General features: G+C 48.9%; 6 protein-coding genes across 6 annotated transcripts; 4 read left to right on the forward strand and 2 right to left on the reverse strand.

The window, feature by feature from the left end:
- Window positions 1-301: 301 nt before the first annotated feature.
- On the forward strand, window positions 302-1,862 carry PFICI_12201 (putative Xaa-Pro aminopeptidase; the record flags this gene model as incomplete). Its single annotated transcript, XM_007840782.1, has 4 exons — window positions 302-1,129; window positions 1,183-1,554; window positions 1,604-1,710; window positions 1,763-1,862. 4 exons carry the CDS (start codon window positions 302-304, stop codon window positions 1,860-1,862), a joined length of 1,407 nt encoding a protein of 468 aa, XP_007838973.1.
- A 1,140-nt stretch (window positions 1,863-3,002) lies between these two features.
- PFICI_12202 (uncharacterized protein) lies at window positions 3,003-4,454 on the forward strand (the record flags this gene model as incomplete). The annotated part of the gene is made up of 2 exons (XM_007840783.1): window positions 3,003-3,633; window positions 3,712-4,454. 2 exons carry the CDS (start codon window positions 3,003-3,005, stop codon window positions 4,452-4,454), a joined length of 1,374 nt encoding a protein of 457 aa, XP_007838974.1.
- A 104-nt stretch (window positions 4,455-4,558) lies between these two features.
- PFICI_12203 (uncharacterized protein) lies at window positions 4,559-6,381 on the reverse strand (the record flags this gene model as incomplete). The annotated part of the gene is made up of 2 exons (XM_007840784.1): window positions 4,559-6,057; window positions 6,105-6,381. 2 exons carry the CDS (start codon window positions 6,379-6,381, stop codon window positions 4,559-4,561), a joined length of 1,776 nt encoding a protein of 591 aa, XP_007838975.1.
- A 941-nt stretch (window positions 6,382-7,322) lies between these two features.
- PFICI_12204 (uncharacterized protein) lies at window positions 7,323-8,951 on the reverse strand (the record flags this gene model as incomplete). Its single annotated transcript, XM_007840785.1, has 4 exons — window positions 7,323-8,240; window positions 8,290-8,586; window positions 8,630-8,760; window positions 8,813-8,951. 4 exons carry the CDS (start codon window positions 8,949-8,951, stop codon window positions 7,323-7,325), a joined length of 1,485 nt encoding a protein of 494 aa, XP_007838976.1.
- Window positions 8,952-11,178: 2,227 nt separating this feature from the next.
- Window positions 11,179-12,379, forward strand: PFICI_12205 (uncharacterized protein; the record flags this gene model as incomplete). Its single annotated transcript, XM_007840786.1, has 3 exons — window positions 11,179-11,349; window positions 11,400-11,881; window positions 11,932-12,379. The coding sequence occupies 3 exons, from the start codon at window positions 11,179-11,181 to the stop codon at window positions 12,377-12,379; spliced, it is 1,101 nt and encodes a 366-aa protein (XP_007838977.1).
- A 2,345-nt stretch (window positions 12,380-14,724) lies between these two features.
- Window positions 14,725-15,414, forward strand: PFICI_12206 (uncharacterized protein; the record flags this gene model as incomplete). Its single annotated transcript, XM_007840787.1, has 1 exon — window positions 14,725-15,414. The coding sequence occupies one exon, from the start codon at window positions 14,725-14,727 to the stop codon at window positions 15,412-15,414; it is 690 nt and encodes a 229-aa protein (XP_007838978.1).
- Between the last annotated feature and the right edge of the window lie 110 nt (window positions 15,415-15,524).

Raw genomic sequence — 15,524 nt, forward strand, 5'->3', positions numbered from 1 at the left:
AAGCTTGTGCAACTACCCCGCGCATCTCGGCGGGGAAGGTCGCAGCGGAGGGTCGCTAATAATTTGTAACCCGTTCTTTAACACCACTCGGTGCTTCGAACATCTTGGGCATTCGAAACTCCCCATGTCCCTCGCATATACTCGGCTCTGTAGGACAGTCTTACGGGCGACCACAACACCAAACATCAGCGGATCGACTCGCCGTATCCATTCTTTACTGTCCTCCCAACACCGACCTCTCACCTTCTCACCATTGTCGAAACCAGGTTCGATCCCAAGAGCTCTCTACTCTGTCCCACCAATGACGATCGACGTGGATACGGTGCTCAAGGGCAAATACCCTGCCAAAGCCCATGCCAAACGTGTTGTCGAGTACATTCGAACCCAAATACCGGACGCAAGCGGTGTCATTTACCTCGAAGGCCGATCAGATGCACTCCTCGAAGACTCGGACGAACCGGTGCCTTTTCGTCAGCGCCGAGCTTTCATGTACCTGTCTGGCGTCGACTTGCCTGACTGTTATTTGATCTACGACATTGCGAAAGAGCAACTGACCCTCTTTATTCCTCCCGTCGATCCAGAGTCTGTGATATGGGCCGGACTGCCACTGACGCCCGAGGAGGCTCTCGCCAAGTACGACGTGGACACAGTGCTACCCAGCACCGAGCTGAATGCCACCTTGGCCAAGCTAGGCAGCGAGAGGAAGGGCAAGGATAGCAGTGTGTTTGCCATTGCGGAACGCGTTGCGGATCACGTCACATTCCTCGAGTTTGACAGCAAGAACCTCACCATCTTGGGTGAAGCGATTGATGAGTGCCGCGTGATCAAGGACGAGTTCGAAATTGCCTTGATACGAAAAGCCAACATTGTTAGTGGTGCTGCGCACAAGGCCGTATTTGAGAGTGTAAAGAAGGCCAAGAACGAGTTTGAGCTTGAGGGCGTCTTTCTCGGCGAGTGCAACAAGTGGGGAGCCAAGAAGCAGGCATACCCGAGCATCGTTGCCAGTGGTAGAGCAGCCGCTACGCTACACTATGTCCACAATAATCGCGAACTTTACGTTGAAGGAGCGGCCAAGGATCTGTTGCTCGTAGATGCTGGCGCCGAATGGGATTGCTACAGTGCCGACATTGTACGTTTATTCACCTGGCGGTGCATGGATTCCGTTGCTAACCTATCGCACAGACAAGAACATTTCCAATCTCTGGCAAGTTTACGCAAAAGTCTCGAGCCATTTATGATATTGTCCTCAAGATGCAGCACGATTGTATCGCAATGCTGAAGGAGGGCGTATCCTGGGATGACGTTCATCTTCTTGCCCATAAAATCGCTATTGATGGACTTCTCTCGTTGGGTGTCTTGAAGGGAGACAAGGAGGATATACTCAAGGCACGAACCAGCGCAGCATTCTTGCCTCATGGATTGGGACATTACCTTGGAATGGATACGCACGACACCGGAGGCCACCCCAACTACTCTGACCCAGACCCCCTATTCCGGTACCTTCGCGTGAGAAGAAATCTACCGGCTGGAAGTGTCATTACCGTGGAGCCTGGCGTAAGTGCAACGGGAAGCTATTCTGAATACATGAGCTGACACGGACCAGATTTACTTTTGCGAGTTCATCATTCGACCGTACCTCAAGGATCCAAAGCATTCGCAGTTCATTGATGAAAAGGTTCTAGATGGATACTGGGATGTTGGTGGCGTTCGGTAAGTCTACGAGAGTTGTGCATAGAATAGATTCTTGCTGACGATTGAATAGCATCGAGGATAACATTTTGATTACCAAGGATGGATCTGTTAACTTGACGGATGTAGTGAAGGATCCTGTTGATTTGGAGAAGATTATTCAACAAAGCTGAATTGGGAGGGATGATCAAAGTCTTTGAGCTATCATTGGAGACTTGTAGAAGATACATTGCCACCAAATGCAATCGACCTATTCGAATGAAGTGCACATTAAGTATTGACTGTTTACACGTTCGGTAAAGGGTACGGAAGCGTGCCAGTATTGCACATTGTCAAAACCTGCCAGTCGACAGTTCCCAGTTTCGCCTTGTCATGGTCGCGGTTCTACTCCATAGCATGCGCAGCATGTTTTTGGGTGCAACGCCCATCCCGTCTACACACCTTGCTGCCAAACACTCTTCATATACGCAAAAACGCTGCCATCTGGCCAGCTGCCTGTCTGGATAGTCTGCGTCCTGGCATAGCTTGGTCTTTCCCGGTGCATAAACACATTGAGCTGTAATTGTCAAGGCCTCGTGTTCGCTGTAAGCATAGTATACTTTTCGTATTTTGCACATTTTGAAGTGCTTTTGAAAAGAAACAATGAGGACTTGGATTTGTTTTTTAACAAAATAAAATCTTGTTGGGGTTTGTTTTGGAAGCCGCCGGTGCTTCTCGGATTGTGCAACTTCAATTCCAGTGGGTGAGCAGGTTGTCTGTCTGATATAATGGTCCTGGGCTTTTTTTTTTCATTAGGAACATTCTTTGACAGAAGACAAGGCTTTTCTGATTACTCGCCATTGTGCAGAAGGGCAAGAATCATGTCCTCGTCTATACACGTGGCCATGCCAAAATTTGAGCAGAATTTGCAAAGTCCTTCGAACTAAACCATTGATACAAAATTTCGCCTCGGAAATGATTATAGTCACCATGCGATAGCGAGCGGTACCTATCGCTAGTTGCCGTTGAACCATATCCTTGACATATTAGCTGCATTTGAATGTCATCCATGGAGGTACCCTAGCAGCCTCGCTTCCGTGCCTACTAGGTTAGGTGGTATAGTACCTCAAGGTAGCTATGATGCGCGCTAGGGTGTGACGTAGGGTAATGCACAAGTGCCCCGCCTAACAATGCCGAGTCTCGAGAATATTTCATTGCCACGACCCAAATGAATGCTCCTGCTTTCCCTACTCGTAAACCGCTCTGAATTTTCCCTCTCTATGCGACAGATCGTGCTACCATTGTTACATCACCACGCTTCGTCTATGCGCATCATGTCAACACACAAGGACATTACAATCATTGGTGGAGGAATCATTGGCTGCAGCACAGCCTACTTCCTCACACGGCATCCTTCATACTGTCCCGACACTCATCGCATTACTCTGCTAGAGGCATCCTCTACGAATTCGGGTGGACGCACAGCTGATAGCATCACTGATCCCGCAACACTGGCCGATCCCAACACCCCGTGGAAGAGAAATCCAGCTCACGATGGTATCGCCGGCGGCGCCAGTGGGAAATCAGGCGGCCTTCTTGCGCTCTGGGCATTTCCGCAGAACATTGTTCCCTTGAGCTTTCAACTACACGACGAGCTGGCCAAAGAGCATGGAGGGAGCGAGAGATGGGGATACCGACGTTGCTTTGCCAGCCAGGTTGACTGTCGAGCACGCCTGCCGCCCGGCTTCAACTCAGAAGATGGCGCCCTTGCGGCCGAGGCTGTCGAAGGCGAGGCCTCGAAAGGGTTGCACAAGGACCACAAAAAGACGACACAAGCTCTCAAGAAAATGGGGGCTCCCGAGGATCTCGACTGGCTGGATACGGACCACGCACTGAGTGCATACGATAATATGGGGACACCTGACAACACGGCACAGGTACATCCAGAGTTGTTTACAAGGAGCAGTAAGTTCACCTAACCATGTATCACGTGTTGGTGGACAACAATTTCTCAAGAGCTCTGACATTAACTCAATCATGCAGTGGCCCAACTTGCAGAGGAAAAGGGAGTCAGAATCATCACTGGAGCAAGAGTGACCGGTATCAATAAATCTCCCAATGGCCAGGCGGTCGAAAATGTAGTATATGAGAAGGACGGGCAGTCGGTGACGCTGCCAACGTCAGATTGCGTTGTAGCGGCGGGTCCTTGGACATCCCGACTTCTTCCCCACGTCCCTGTTACAGCATCCCGAGCTCACAGCGTTGTCATTCAAACGCCTAGCCCAATTTCCGCCTATGCTCTCTTCACATCGATCATGCTTCCTTCTGGGTTCCCGACACCGACTCCACAAAAGGCACGAGGCTCCAAAGCTGCGCAAGGCCCGTTGAAGAGGACGCAAATGGTGGAGCCCGAGATATATGCTCGGCCAGATGGAACGGCATACGCGTGCGGCCCTACAGATCAGACTGTACCGCTTCCTTTGACCAATGCCGAGGTTCAGGTAGACGAAGCACGATGTGAGGATATTTTGCATCAGGTTGGGGGCATCAGTAATGAGCTAGGAAAAGACGGAAAAGTCCTTGCCAAGCAAGCTTGTTACCTACCCCAAGGTGGGCCATGGATCGGCGAGGTCGATGGAACTCAAGGATTGATAGTAGCAGCGGGTCATACGTGCTGGGGAATACAAAATGCTCCTGGTACTGGTAAACTTGTGAGTGAATTGGTTTTTGATGGTGTCACCAAAAGCGCCAAGCTGGGTGGCTGTGATCCATCTAGGGCATTCTGACCGGAGTAGACGGTTGAAATTTGGTCAGGCTGACACGGACAGAAGAGATACCATACGCAATTTAACAAGTATATATATTAAAAGATAGAGATATCTATCAAGGGTTATGAATAGAAGAGATAGAGTATATACTGTAAAAGTAGCCGCCAAGTGCTTCGGTCACTACCCAGGCTGTTATTTTGAAGCGGATAGAATCTAAAGTATTCGCTGTCGGTTGGTAACGTTTCTGACACAGTCCACGGTTCTCCTGGCATGTTCTTTGCCGAGTCGTAGGTCACATTGACTGGTATCGTGGTCCACTGTACTGTTGTGTTTCCCTCTCGGTACGTGCTCTTTTTTGAACCTGAACTTAGGTAATGATTGTCCACTGTCAAGGCCCCTGTCTGAATGTCCATGCCATTAATGGCTCGATCAAATATCGTCAATGCTGTCAGAGGTTGATAGAATGGAACCATGTGTCCACTTTCGTACACTCTTGTGAAGCTGAATCTTCCGGACTGCTTGACCTGCGCATGAACGACGTTGTCGAAAGTCTGCAGATCGCCATACCCGGCCTCGTCAAACTGGCCCGCCATCACTTCTTCTGCAACAGCCTCGACTCCGATCCAATTGCAGTCATAATCAGCGTCGCCAGCATAAATCGACACTGTAATGTTGCGATTGAGAAGAAATTGAATGTCTCGAATCGTGTCAACTTCCCGCGCATCATCCCCAGTCTCTCGAAATGTCTGATATACTGTATGACTAAAGGTGGAAAAGTTGGTGTAAGCCCCAATACCTTGCTGGACTTTGGCTGTATTTAGGTAGTCCACGTGGAATTGAGATGGAAAGGGATCGGGGGTGAGCTCCCGGATATCATAGACATCTCGGCTGACTGCTTGATGATACATGTCCTCGACATGCTCCATGCAAAAGTTGTCGGCCGCCACACACACCGAGTCAAGACCACTCAGCTTGCAGTGCTCCAGCTGGTCGAGGCAGTGGCCAGAACCATAGAGATTGTCGTAGAGAAGGGTTTCCATGGATCCATTGAAAGGAAAATAATCATATGTGTTGCCTGGGTTGACGGTAAAGTTGTAAAAGGCCTGGAACTGAATGGCCGGGTCAAACCACCCATTTCCAACAAGCAAGGTCTCCAGCTGCAGCTTATTTGAACCTGGCAAGTTCAAGTCGTTTTGTTGTTCAATGTATGCAGCAAACACTGGTCCAAAGTGTCCACCGTAACTCTCCGTGGCCATGTGCAGACCATTCTTTGAGTACTGCGGAAATACCCCCGTGAATCCTTGCAGAGTCTTCCAGAATGCTGGAGCTGCATTCAAAGTTGAGTTGGCTGTCATGCTAGGTTCCGGGTGCGAGTATGTGCCACATGTAGACTCTTCAGAGACGCCACCAGGGCAAGTGTTTTCTTGTAGAATCGTCAAGCGACCGTCGTCGTCATGAACTGGTACGGGCTGGCTGTAAGAAAATCCAACCTGACTTGGCTGGTCGACGAATAACATGTTACTCGAGTTTGTCCACGAATAGGGGTTGTTGACAACCGAGCCAAAGTAGTCGATACTACATGGTCCGAGTTCAGCAAAGAGGCCCGTCATTGAGCTGGAACCTGAGATGTATTAGCCAAAATTAATACAAGTAGAACTTCAAACCCACCTGGCCCTCCATTAATCCAGATGGTCAGCGGTGAGTCCTCTGGATGGCCATTGCGAGCCTCAAAGAACCACCAAAATATGTGTTGGTCCTCTGCAATATCTGCAAACCCCGAATAGCTTTTCACTCTGTGGTCCAATTCACAGATACCATCAGGCACCTGCTTGTACCGTACTGATACACCAGCATGACCGATCGCTTCCACGAGATCATCTGGGGGCGTTACAAACTGCGCATAGGTGATGGCTCCAAAGAGGAGTACCCGTAAAAGTGTTGACATGGCCGACGATGCATCTGCAGTCTGGTTATAAAAGTCGAAATCGGAAAACCGGCACAGAACAATGTCGTGAGCGAGCAATGCCAAGACATGGACTTTAGATAAATCGACAGCGACCTGCAAACCCCCCACGGGGACGTCTTGTTCTGACCCTTTGGGCATGTCACCTTGTATCCAGGGATTACTGGTTTGGGAGCTGGAACGACAGGGGGAGTTTCAGATGCCAAGACCACGCGTCCGCATGTGTCATTGTCCGGGGTCTGGCTCTGGTGCAATGGTTGGGGGATGGCGATGAAAGCTTGATTTGATCAAGTCTATTGCAGCTCATGGGACTTTTCTATTCTCATACCACACAATGTTCTCTTTATCTTTGAGGTTGGCGGAATACACTTGTCCATTGTCTTGTGCTTTGCCTTGGAAAGCCTTGCCGAATCATTGATCCGCTGTCGCAGACCCACCGGATAGCAGATCGTCCGATGAATGAACGTCTAGGCCCTGAGCTTAAATCTGAATGGCAAACCACGGGTTCACTGTACGCCAAGAATAGATCTTTTCCTAGGGGTGTTTCACGCGGACCATGTAGGCTCTAACCATCCCCATGGGATTCTCCGGAGCTTGCGTATCGCTGAAACCAATAGGTTTCGAGTTGGTTCAAGCGAGTATTCTTTTGTGAATCGAGCAACTGATCTTCATTGACTTTTTCATCCTTCATTTGTGCGTGACTTGATTCCGGTCTCACATGGCGTGATCGACCACGATTTGCTTGACTTGCTATCTGGTACTGCTGCGCTGCGGACATGGGGTATGTGGTAGTGAATGCACTCGAGTATTGCAAACCAGAATCAAGTCATGACTCGGAAATACAATTCTATTGACCCATCTTCTATCACAATCGCAGATAGTCTAGCTCAATTATCCAAGCCCAAAAACTTTCATCGTCACCTCTACAGAGTAAATCGAAACGACGGATGATAATCACCCATGTTCGCGACTTGATCGTCAGGAAGCGTTAGGCGATAATCCCGCCTGCCCGCAGACCGTTTCCGGTTTTCGATACAGAGCCCGACGAACATGGCCGTCGCAGACATTGCACCCAGCCAGAGCATACCCAGCGATACACCGTAGCCGGTCGGATATTGGGGTGCCTCGCTTGAGACAAACACATTTGTTCCAATTATTCCCGCGAGATTGCCAATTGTGACTTGGAAGCCAGAACTGAATGCGCGCTTCCACTGTCCAGACACATTGTTTGATAGCCAGGCAAGCGACATGGGTGTCGCCATATTGCCGCCCAGGGACACCAAAAACAAAGCCGCATATCTAATCTCTTGCGATAAGCTGTTTTGATGCAGTAACAGGCTGTACCCAACCGTTGCCACCAAACACCCAAACAGGAGGAAGCCATATCGGTGGCGACAGCGATCAGACAAGTACGCTGCCACGAGCATACAGATGGCAGAGACAGCGTAGACGGGTATGGTGCGAACTTGTGCCTCTGAAGCCTTCCACCCAAACTCATTCAGTATAGTAGGCATGAAAAAGGTTATCGCGTACCCGGTTGTGCCAATTCCCATGTATATGAGAGAGCCTAACCATATCTTCCAGTCCGTAAGTATGAGTTTGTATGCATACTTGTTGAGAGTGTCCATCCTTGCGCACTCGCTGCCGTCGTCTGTCAACCGGCGCTTCAGCAAGTGCTTTTCCTCTGCATTGAGAAACCGACATTGCTCTGGCCAATCAGCAATAAGGAAAGATGCGATTATGGCCGCAACAGCAGTGGCAGCACCTTCAATGATGAAGATCCATCGCCATGCCTGGTATCCACAAGACATGCTCAGTCGGGCAATAGCATACGCGAGTAACTATCTCGAGTCAGTATCTAAGCAAATCAGTTCCGAGGAAGGCTCTTACACCACCAAATGCACCACCCACCAAGGTCGAGCAGAACAGAAAGCTCATTCGCAACTGAAATTCATGTCTTTTGTAATACATGGAAGTGAGATAAATGATTCCGGGCAACACTCCAGCTTCTGTGGCCCCTAGAAGAAACCGAAGTGCGGCCAAAGCCTGATAGCTATGAGTGAAACCCATGCACATATTTATGATACCCCAGCTGAACATGAGGCCAGAGATATATAGAGGAGGTCTTGTCTTTCGTATAACCATATTGCTGGGAACCTCGAGCAGGATGTATGGGACAAAGTACACCTATCACTAGTTAGAAAGCTCAATCAGGCAATGGAGGCCTTACGAATAAGACAAAATTGAAACGGTTGCCACTGAGGTCAATGTCCTCATCGAGGCCTTGGATCCTTGCATTGCTGATATTGATCCTGTCGAGAAAAGACATCATGTAGATGATGAATAAAATTGGGAATACATCTGATGGGAAGGCGGTCAACGGTGTATTATGTACCAAAGGAGGTCTACTCACGGAGGTCAATTTTTCGAATCAATCGACGCTCTACTCTGGAGTCAATCATGTCGCTTGCAAGAGAATCTGATCCTTGTATAGATGAAGATGTCTCTTTGCTCGCTGTCGCGGAGCTCGTCATATACTGGATGACCGACATTTTGATTGATGCAATTGATTAGAAACGTGCTACAAGATTGTTGTCGATGCCATATAAACTCGATAGCCACGCGTGTAAAACTTGATGCGATCGCCGGGCGAGGGAAGTATCTAAAGTAATGATGCCGTGAAACTCGCCGTTGAACAAGAAATGGAGAGGACATCGCGGGACTTGTTAGCGACCGAGGTTCATTTATGCAGTGAGAAAATATTTTAAGACATTTGATATCGTACAGGCTTGTACAGTCTGACGCTGGATGAAAACACTTTCGGGATTGCCTATATGGTAGTATTCTTTGGCACTATAGGTCTTGGCCATGAGCGCGACAAATGTAGTCGCCAAAGGCAACGTTTACGACTGTTACCACATGGCTTCGGGACGAAGGTACCGTACAAATGGTACCGAGAGCATCATGGCTTTTGTGCACAGATGTACTTGTGCCATGCAATGCGAGCAACGAGCGTACTGCTCAGAGGAGAGGCTGCTGATGGAGAGAAAGGTGTGAGCGTAGGATGTGGGTGTACAAAGTATAGTTGAACCCATGTACCTACAGTGCTTGACCAAGACATGGTATGCAATGTGGCTCCGAAAATACACGGCAGGTTTCGTTCGAGCTTAAGACATGTCGGCTTCCTATTCAAGCCTGCAAGCTTTGTCGTTACAAGAAACCAAACAAAAAGGTCCATGATGGTAAATTCGTCGTTCTTGCGAGCTCAATGGCAGTCGTCCCAATTACCCGGGCGCCGGAACTAGGCATGAGCTTGTAGAGCCCAGCGCCCACTAACAGCCTTTCGGGGCTGTGTCGGCTTACAGCAGCGCTAAGAGATGCACTGTAGGCAAACCCGCGCAGGCAGAGAGATGCTACGAGTGTCCACGTCTACCCACCTGACATCCGTGATAGGCTTGCAAGACTTGGTCAAGGACAGCCGCCTGTATTGGAAAAGCAAAAGCATAAAGACTCAATCAAGAGCTAGATCAGCAATGAACGCCTTACCCCTTTGCTCTCAATAATAATTCCGTCGGCTCTTGTGGCTACGTTCGACCGAAAAACCTCGCGAGCAGTCGCACATGAACCCCACAAATTGATCTGCTTGCGCAACGTCCATGTTCATTTGATACCTACTACCTTTCTAGGTATTTGCAACTACATGCATATGCACTCCCGTCCCATCTTCCATGACTGGCCTCGACGATCGAGTCACATAGCCGGCGACAGGTTGTACAAGATCAGTGCGCATACGCTAGCAGGCTGATTGTTGATCGGATAGTTGCAGTTTTGATAGTCGGCCGTGAACAAACCTTGCCCAGGCGACCACGCTGGCTAATTCATGGCCTGCTGGGACTCGACAATGAGAGGGAATGCTGAGCATCTACTTGCTGCGGGAGGACTTTGGAGATCTGAGTAGCATGTGATGCATCAACTCCTATCAAATATTGTCTTCCTAGAAGGGAAAAAAAAAAAAAAACTGGTGTTGGTCACCCGCAAACGGTGCTGTCATGTTGTTCCATCCGCACCGTATGTGCTACCATTGTCCAACTCTTCATTTCGGTTCATCTCAGCGGAAAGGGCTCGAGTGTTTGCTTCCAGGGTCTTCAGCCCACAATGGGCAAATGCGAGATGGAGTTGAAATCGTATTGTGCTGACACGCGGATCTTCGAGATATCACTTATGTTAGGCCAAACAAGTCTGGATTCACGACCCTGAGAACTGCTATTCTAAAGAACACAACACATTTATTGACAAAGATATCATTCATTCAGTCAATACGGGCGGCTTGGACTATTATTACCTATGTACTGCACCATCAGTCCCAAATCGGTTGACGTTCTGGCAGTGGCGATACCTGTAGTTTGTACCTAACTGTCCAGTGGAATAATCAGCAACCACCACCCGGAAACTGGGAAAACAACTCCCACAGTTTTGAAACTTGGACCCTATCTAGGCTGGAAAGGGCCGAACCTGAGCTCTGAAAGTCCACAGATCAGTCTCTGCTCCATCTTTGGCAAATTGTATTTCAACGCCACCGTGAATCTGCCCACCAGCAGGTCTAGTCGTTGTTGTGCGCAAGTTTCACCATCACGAGATTCCTTTTCCCCCCTTGGGCCCTCGAGACTCTACCGGAGAGAAAAGTCTGGATGCACTAATCTGGGCATTTCCAGAAGACTCGTGCAAAACTCGATGACACGCTGAGAATTGGACCCCTTCGATCCAGATCAAGCCGACAGGATGATTGCCAGCGAGAGTTTTGGTGATGGCAAGTCAAACGCCGGCCTAATCTACATACCCTGTGGCATCTTCCTCGTCCTTTGTCCTCTACTGGTTGGCACTCGGTTGTGGTCGCGCATAAGAAAAGGCGGCCATCCTGGCGCCGACGACTACACCATCCTGGCATCATTGGTAGGTCTCACTCTAGCGGATCTTGCTCACATTCCACTAAGTCTCCAAAGGGTTTCTCTGTTGCGACGGGCATACTCATGTTTGTGGCATGCCACTACGGCTACGGACAACACGGCTCCATTCTCAAGCCGAACGACAAGGCTCAGGCTCTCAAGTACTTTGTCCTCACTCAAGTCTCCTACAAAGCATCCATCAACCTCACAAAGTCCTCGATACTTCTCCTGTACATGCGTATATTCGGCAAGATCAAGTGGTTCCGATGGGTTTGCACTTGTCTCATCATCACCATTGCCATGTACTGTGCTGCATCGCTCGTCGTAACGATATTCCAATGCCTGCCGGTCCAGCGTGCTTGGGACAAGGATATCAAGGGGACCTGTATCGACAATGGCAAGTTCTGGTATGCCAACGGAGGATTTTCAATCGCAACCGACCTCTTGATTCTTCTTTTGCCGATGCCTCTGGTCTATGCACTGCAGATCCCGCGCGTCCAGAAAGCGGCACTAATCCTTGTTTTTACTCTCGGGATTTTGTGAGTAACTCCATCATTACACGGCCAAACTCAGCTAATTGTCGGCATAGTGTGGTCATTACCTCATGCTTGAGACTCACCACCCTCAATCTACAAGCCCAAACCCCAGACCCGACTTTTGATATTGCCTCGACCATGTGGACTGTCATTGAGATGAATATGGCCATCCTGTGTGCGTGCCTACCCCAGATACGGCCGATTATTGTCAAGCTCTGCCCCAAGCTCATGGCAGCGTCCCATTCAAATGGACGCTCCGCCAGGCTCGCCTGCGACAACGACCTGCCAAAGTTGGCCAAGGGTAGCCCTCTAGGCAACGAAGAGAGCCGTTGGGCTCATGCCCAGGGCAAAGATGGCATCCACTTGACAAATATTCGAAAGGGTGACACAAGCTCGGAGGAATATATCCTTCAGGATGATAAGACCATTCACAAGACAGTGGGCTACAGTGTCGAGTTTTCCAAGAAACGATCCAAGGACACTCTCGATTCTTGTGTCTGAAAGGGGTGCGGAAAAGAATGATTCGCGATTCAAGATCGCAACACCGCAGGGACAAACTGCAACAACCCGCACGATTGGTAAGGCGTAACATGGAGGGGCACGTAAGATGGAGTTATGGATTACTTGGTTCAAATCACTTATTTGTACTATCTTGGTGGAGAATTATGTGAAGGTGTAGGCATGCAAAATAGTGCCATTTGCAGATTTCGCTGTCAGTTGCCACGGATCATGAAGGAACATGATATAGATCAATTCAATTATCTGAGCCATGTCAAACCCTGGCAATCTGCAATACTTGTGAGATGCGATCTGTTCAATCAACGTTTACTGCACTGTGAGATAGATTAATGCTTTTGATTGGACTCTGGGACCTTGTCATTTTTTTTCCCCCTTTTTTTTAAAAAAAAAAGAGAGAAAAGTAAATACATACTTTGTGGCGTCTACATCCACAGAGACTTTTACTACATTTACACCTGCCTTTAGATCTCCCTCCACATTGATGGCTTGTCAGAGGTTGGACAGGAATGAAGCCAAAGTCTGCACGAGGTGACAGCCCCGACACCAGGACATATACCCAGCTAGGTACTATACCAAGTTGCCGAAAGCGGTCAACGTGGATGATGCTCTCGATAATAAGCTGCAGAATGAACCGCGGCAGATAGATCTGGCACGCGACATGAGAAATTGACACTACACTTTGAGCTCTTTGTTGTCTCGGCGACTCTTGAGATGAAAATCATGTTGGACGTTGAGATCCGACTTTCGCACGTAAGATTTGTGGTGCTACCAAATGACGTCCTGTAGACCTGAGAGATCTCGAGCGACCCTGGCACGTGCTCTGATAGCCATCTTGGTAATCGTGTGCATTCTAGCGATGACAAACACATTGCACTTGGAGAACCCGCCAGAATCGACACCGCATAGTCAGGTCAGCACGTGCGTGCTTGCTGCAACGTACTAATCCAATCGCCGACTACGAAAACAGAAAAGATAGCCTACTATGCTGATTGACCTCCCAGCCACGTTTCGCAAGATTGGCGGATCTTTGCAAGTGCCCTTCAAGCCAGATGATGGTTGTCATGGCTGATATGAAAGCATAAACACACGCGCTGGTCGCACAAGCAGACGAGCATTGGGCCAGTCGATATTTACTACTACTTTTGAGCTTGGACATATCGCACTTGAAGAGACACACTGGCTGGCTGACTCGAGGTGGATTCTCACCGAACAATTGGTAGACAGCTGAGCTCGGCAACGTGGCCAATCAATGGACAGAAGACCCTTGAGGATCTAGATGTCAGCTTGACGGGGACCATGGGTGGGCTTCCAGAAGCCTTTCTTCCGCTGTCCCGAGCTAAAGATCTACTGATCCTGTCGATACGGATAGTTGAAAGGGCAAATAACGCACACGATTGGCCCAATTGACTCATCAATTCCAGGGATTTTGCTTTTAGTGGTTCTATTTTCAGTGTGCCGATTCAGCCCTATAGCCCCTGAGCATCCCCGCCGACTTTCCCTATCGGGGCACAATTGAGCAACTGTTGTAATTTTGGCTTGAGCATTACCTAGATAGTGCTCGTATCTTGTTTTGAAGCGTTCTCAACACTACAAGTCCATCACTTTTCTCGTATCATTGAATTGACCCATGCGCAATCGCTGGTGGCTCTGAAGCAATGCAGCATATCTGGGCCATGTTCACGGCAAAGTCCATACCCGAAACACATAGCCTATCAATCCTGACGTCAAACGGCTGACCAAAGTGGATAGAACACGTGGGAACGGCTTTGTTGCGCAAGTACCGAGCCATTTGAATTATTCTGAAAGCCAATTACCATGCCCAAATCACGAATGCTGTGATTCGAAGCCAATCCTACAGTATCTCCAAACTATGGCATGAATGGTGAATTGCAGTGCAGTGAATAAAGCCATGAATGAGCCACTAACGGGCCGACTCTCCATATGGAATGCCGTAAGATGCTGAGCTCTATTTCTGGGTTGAGGCCGTGCAATGATATCTTGGCCAACAGGGTATTCGGCAACCATTTTGTGGCTGGTATTGTGAAGCAGTCGCCTACGAGGCACGGATACGGATTCGTGTGGTCAACCATTTCACGAGTTGCTTGACAGAGGCTTCTTCTAAAGCAAATCCAACTCTCAGCGTCATCCAAGTCAGACCCAAGAATGAATTATAGGTAAATAATAGGCAATAACTTGTCACAAGTACCTGCGATCACATTATAAAGGAAGATATGCTTGCTCTGTCTACAAGATTAAAGACGGACGACAAACATCTGGTCCACAAGAAGCGGATAATACTTATTTCAGAAAACAATCGAATCAACGATATGCCACAGTTTCTATTCATCGAGTTGCCCAGCTTTCGCATACGAGATGCAGCTGGACGGACGGTAACGTTGAATCATAAGCAACTTGGTCTTATGATTGGCTTATACCATTATGTCCGAGCTGGCTTGCGCACCGCCGATGTTTCTGATATCTCGGCCTCCCTGCTCTTTTCAAACGGAGTGCCAGATGTATGGACCTCGTCAAACACACGAGGAGGACTACATGCCGAAGAAAACATGCTCTTGACATATTTTCAGTCTTTTGACTCCCCAGGCGCTTACCCCATCGTTGACGCCATGTTGCTGTCCCAGAAACCTTGCCAAAGTTGCATGGGATATTTCGAGGCAACTGGTAGCGGCAAACAGATCAAAGTTGGCAATGGTGTGCCTTCATTCAAGGCCAAGTTCACGCCTCGCTCGGACAGAAACTATACGCCTATTTTCTATCTGTCTCGCAGCATGGAAACGGCATTGCGGAACGACCTTTGGATGCAGCTCAGGTCCATGTGGGCTGCAGAATTCGCATCGACAATTGTGAGCTCTCCGGATGTTGTCAGAGGCCAGGCATATTTTATCATGGAAGGGAGTCCGTGGTACGCGGTGAATGACCAAGAGACAATGACAGATGCCGAGGTTGTGCAGGCGATTCAAACTCAGGGCGCCTCGTTGACATATTGGATCGGAAGGTAGACACTGGCAACGGTGTACTTGGACCGAAAGATGAGAATAGATAGAGGTCATCGCTGATGGCCATGTACAAGTAGATATCTGGGGTTTTAGACAAAAATGTAGACATGGGA

The sequence above is a fragment of the Pestalotiopsis fici genome, assembly GCF_000516985.1.
Source record: "Pestalotiopsis fici W106-1 unplaced genomic scaffold PFICI_Scf_9, whole genome shotgun sequence".
NCBI classification, from domain to species: Eukaryota; Fungi; Ascomycota; class Sordariomycetes; order Amphisphaeriales; family Sporocadaceae; genus Pestalotiopsis; species Pestalotiopsis fici.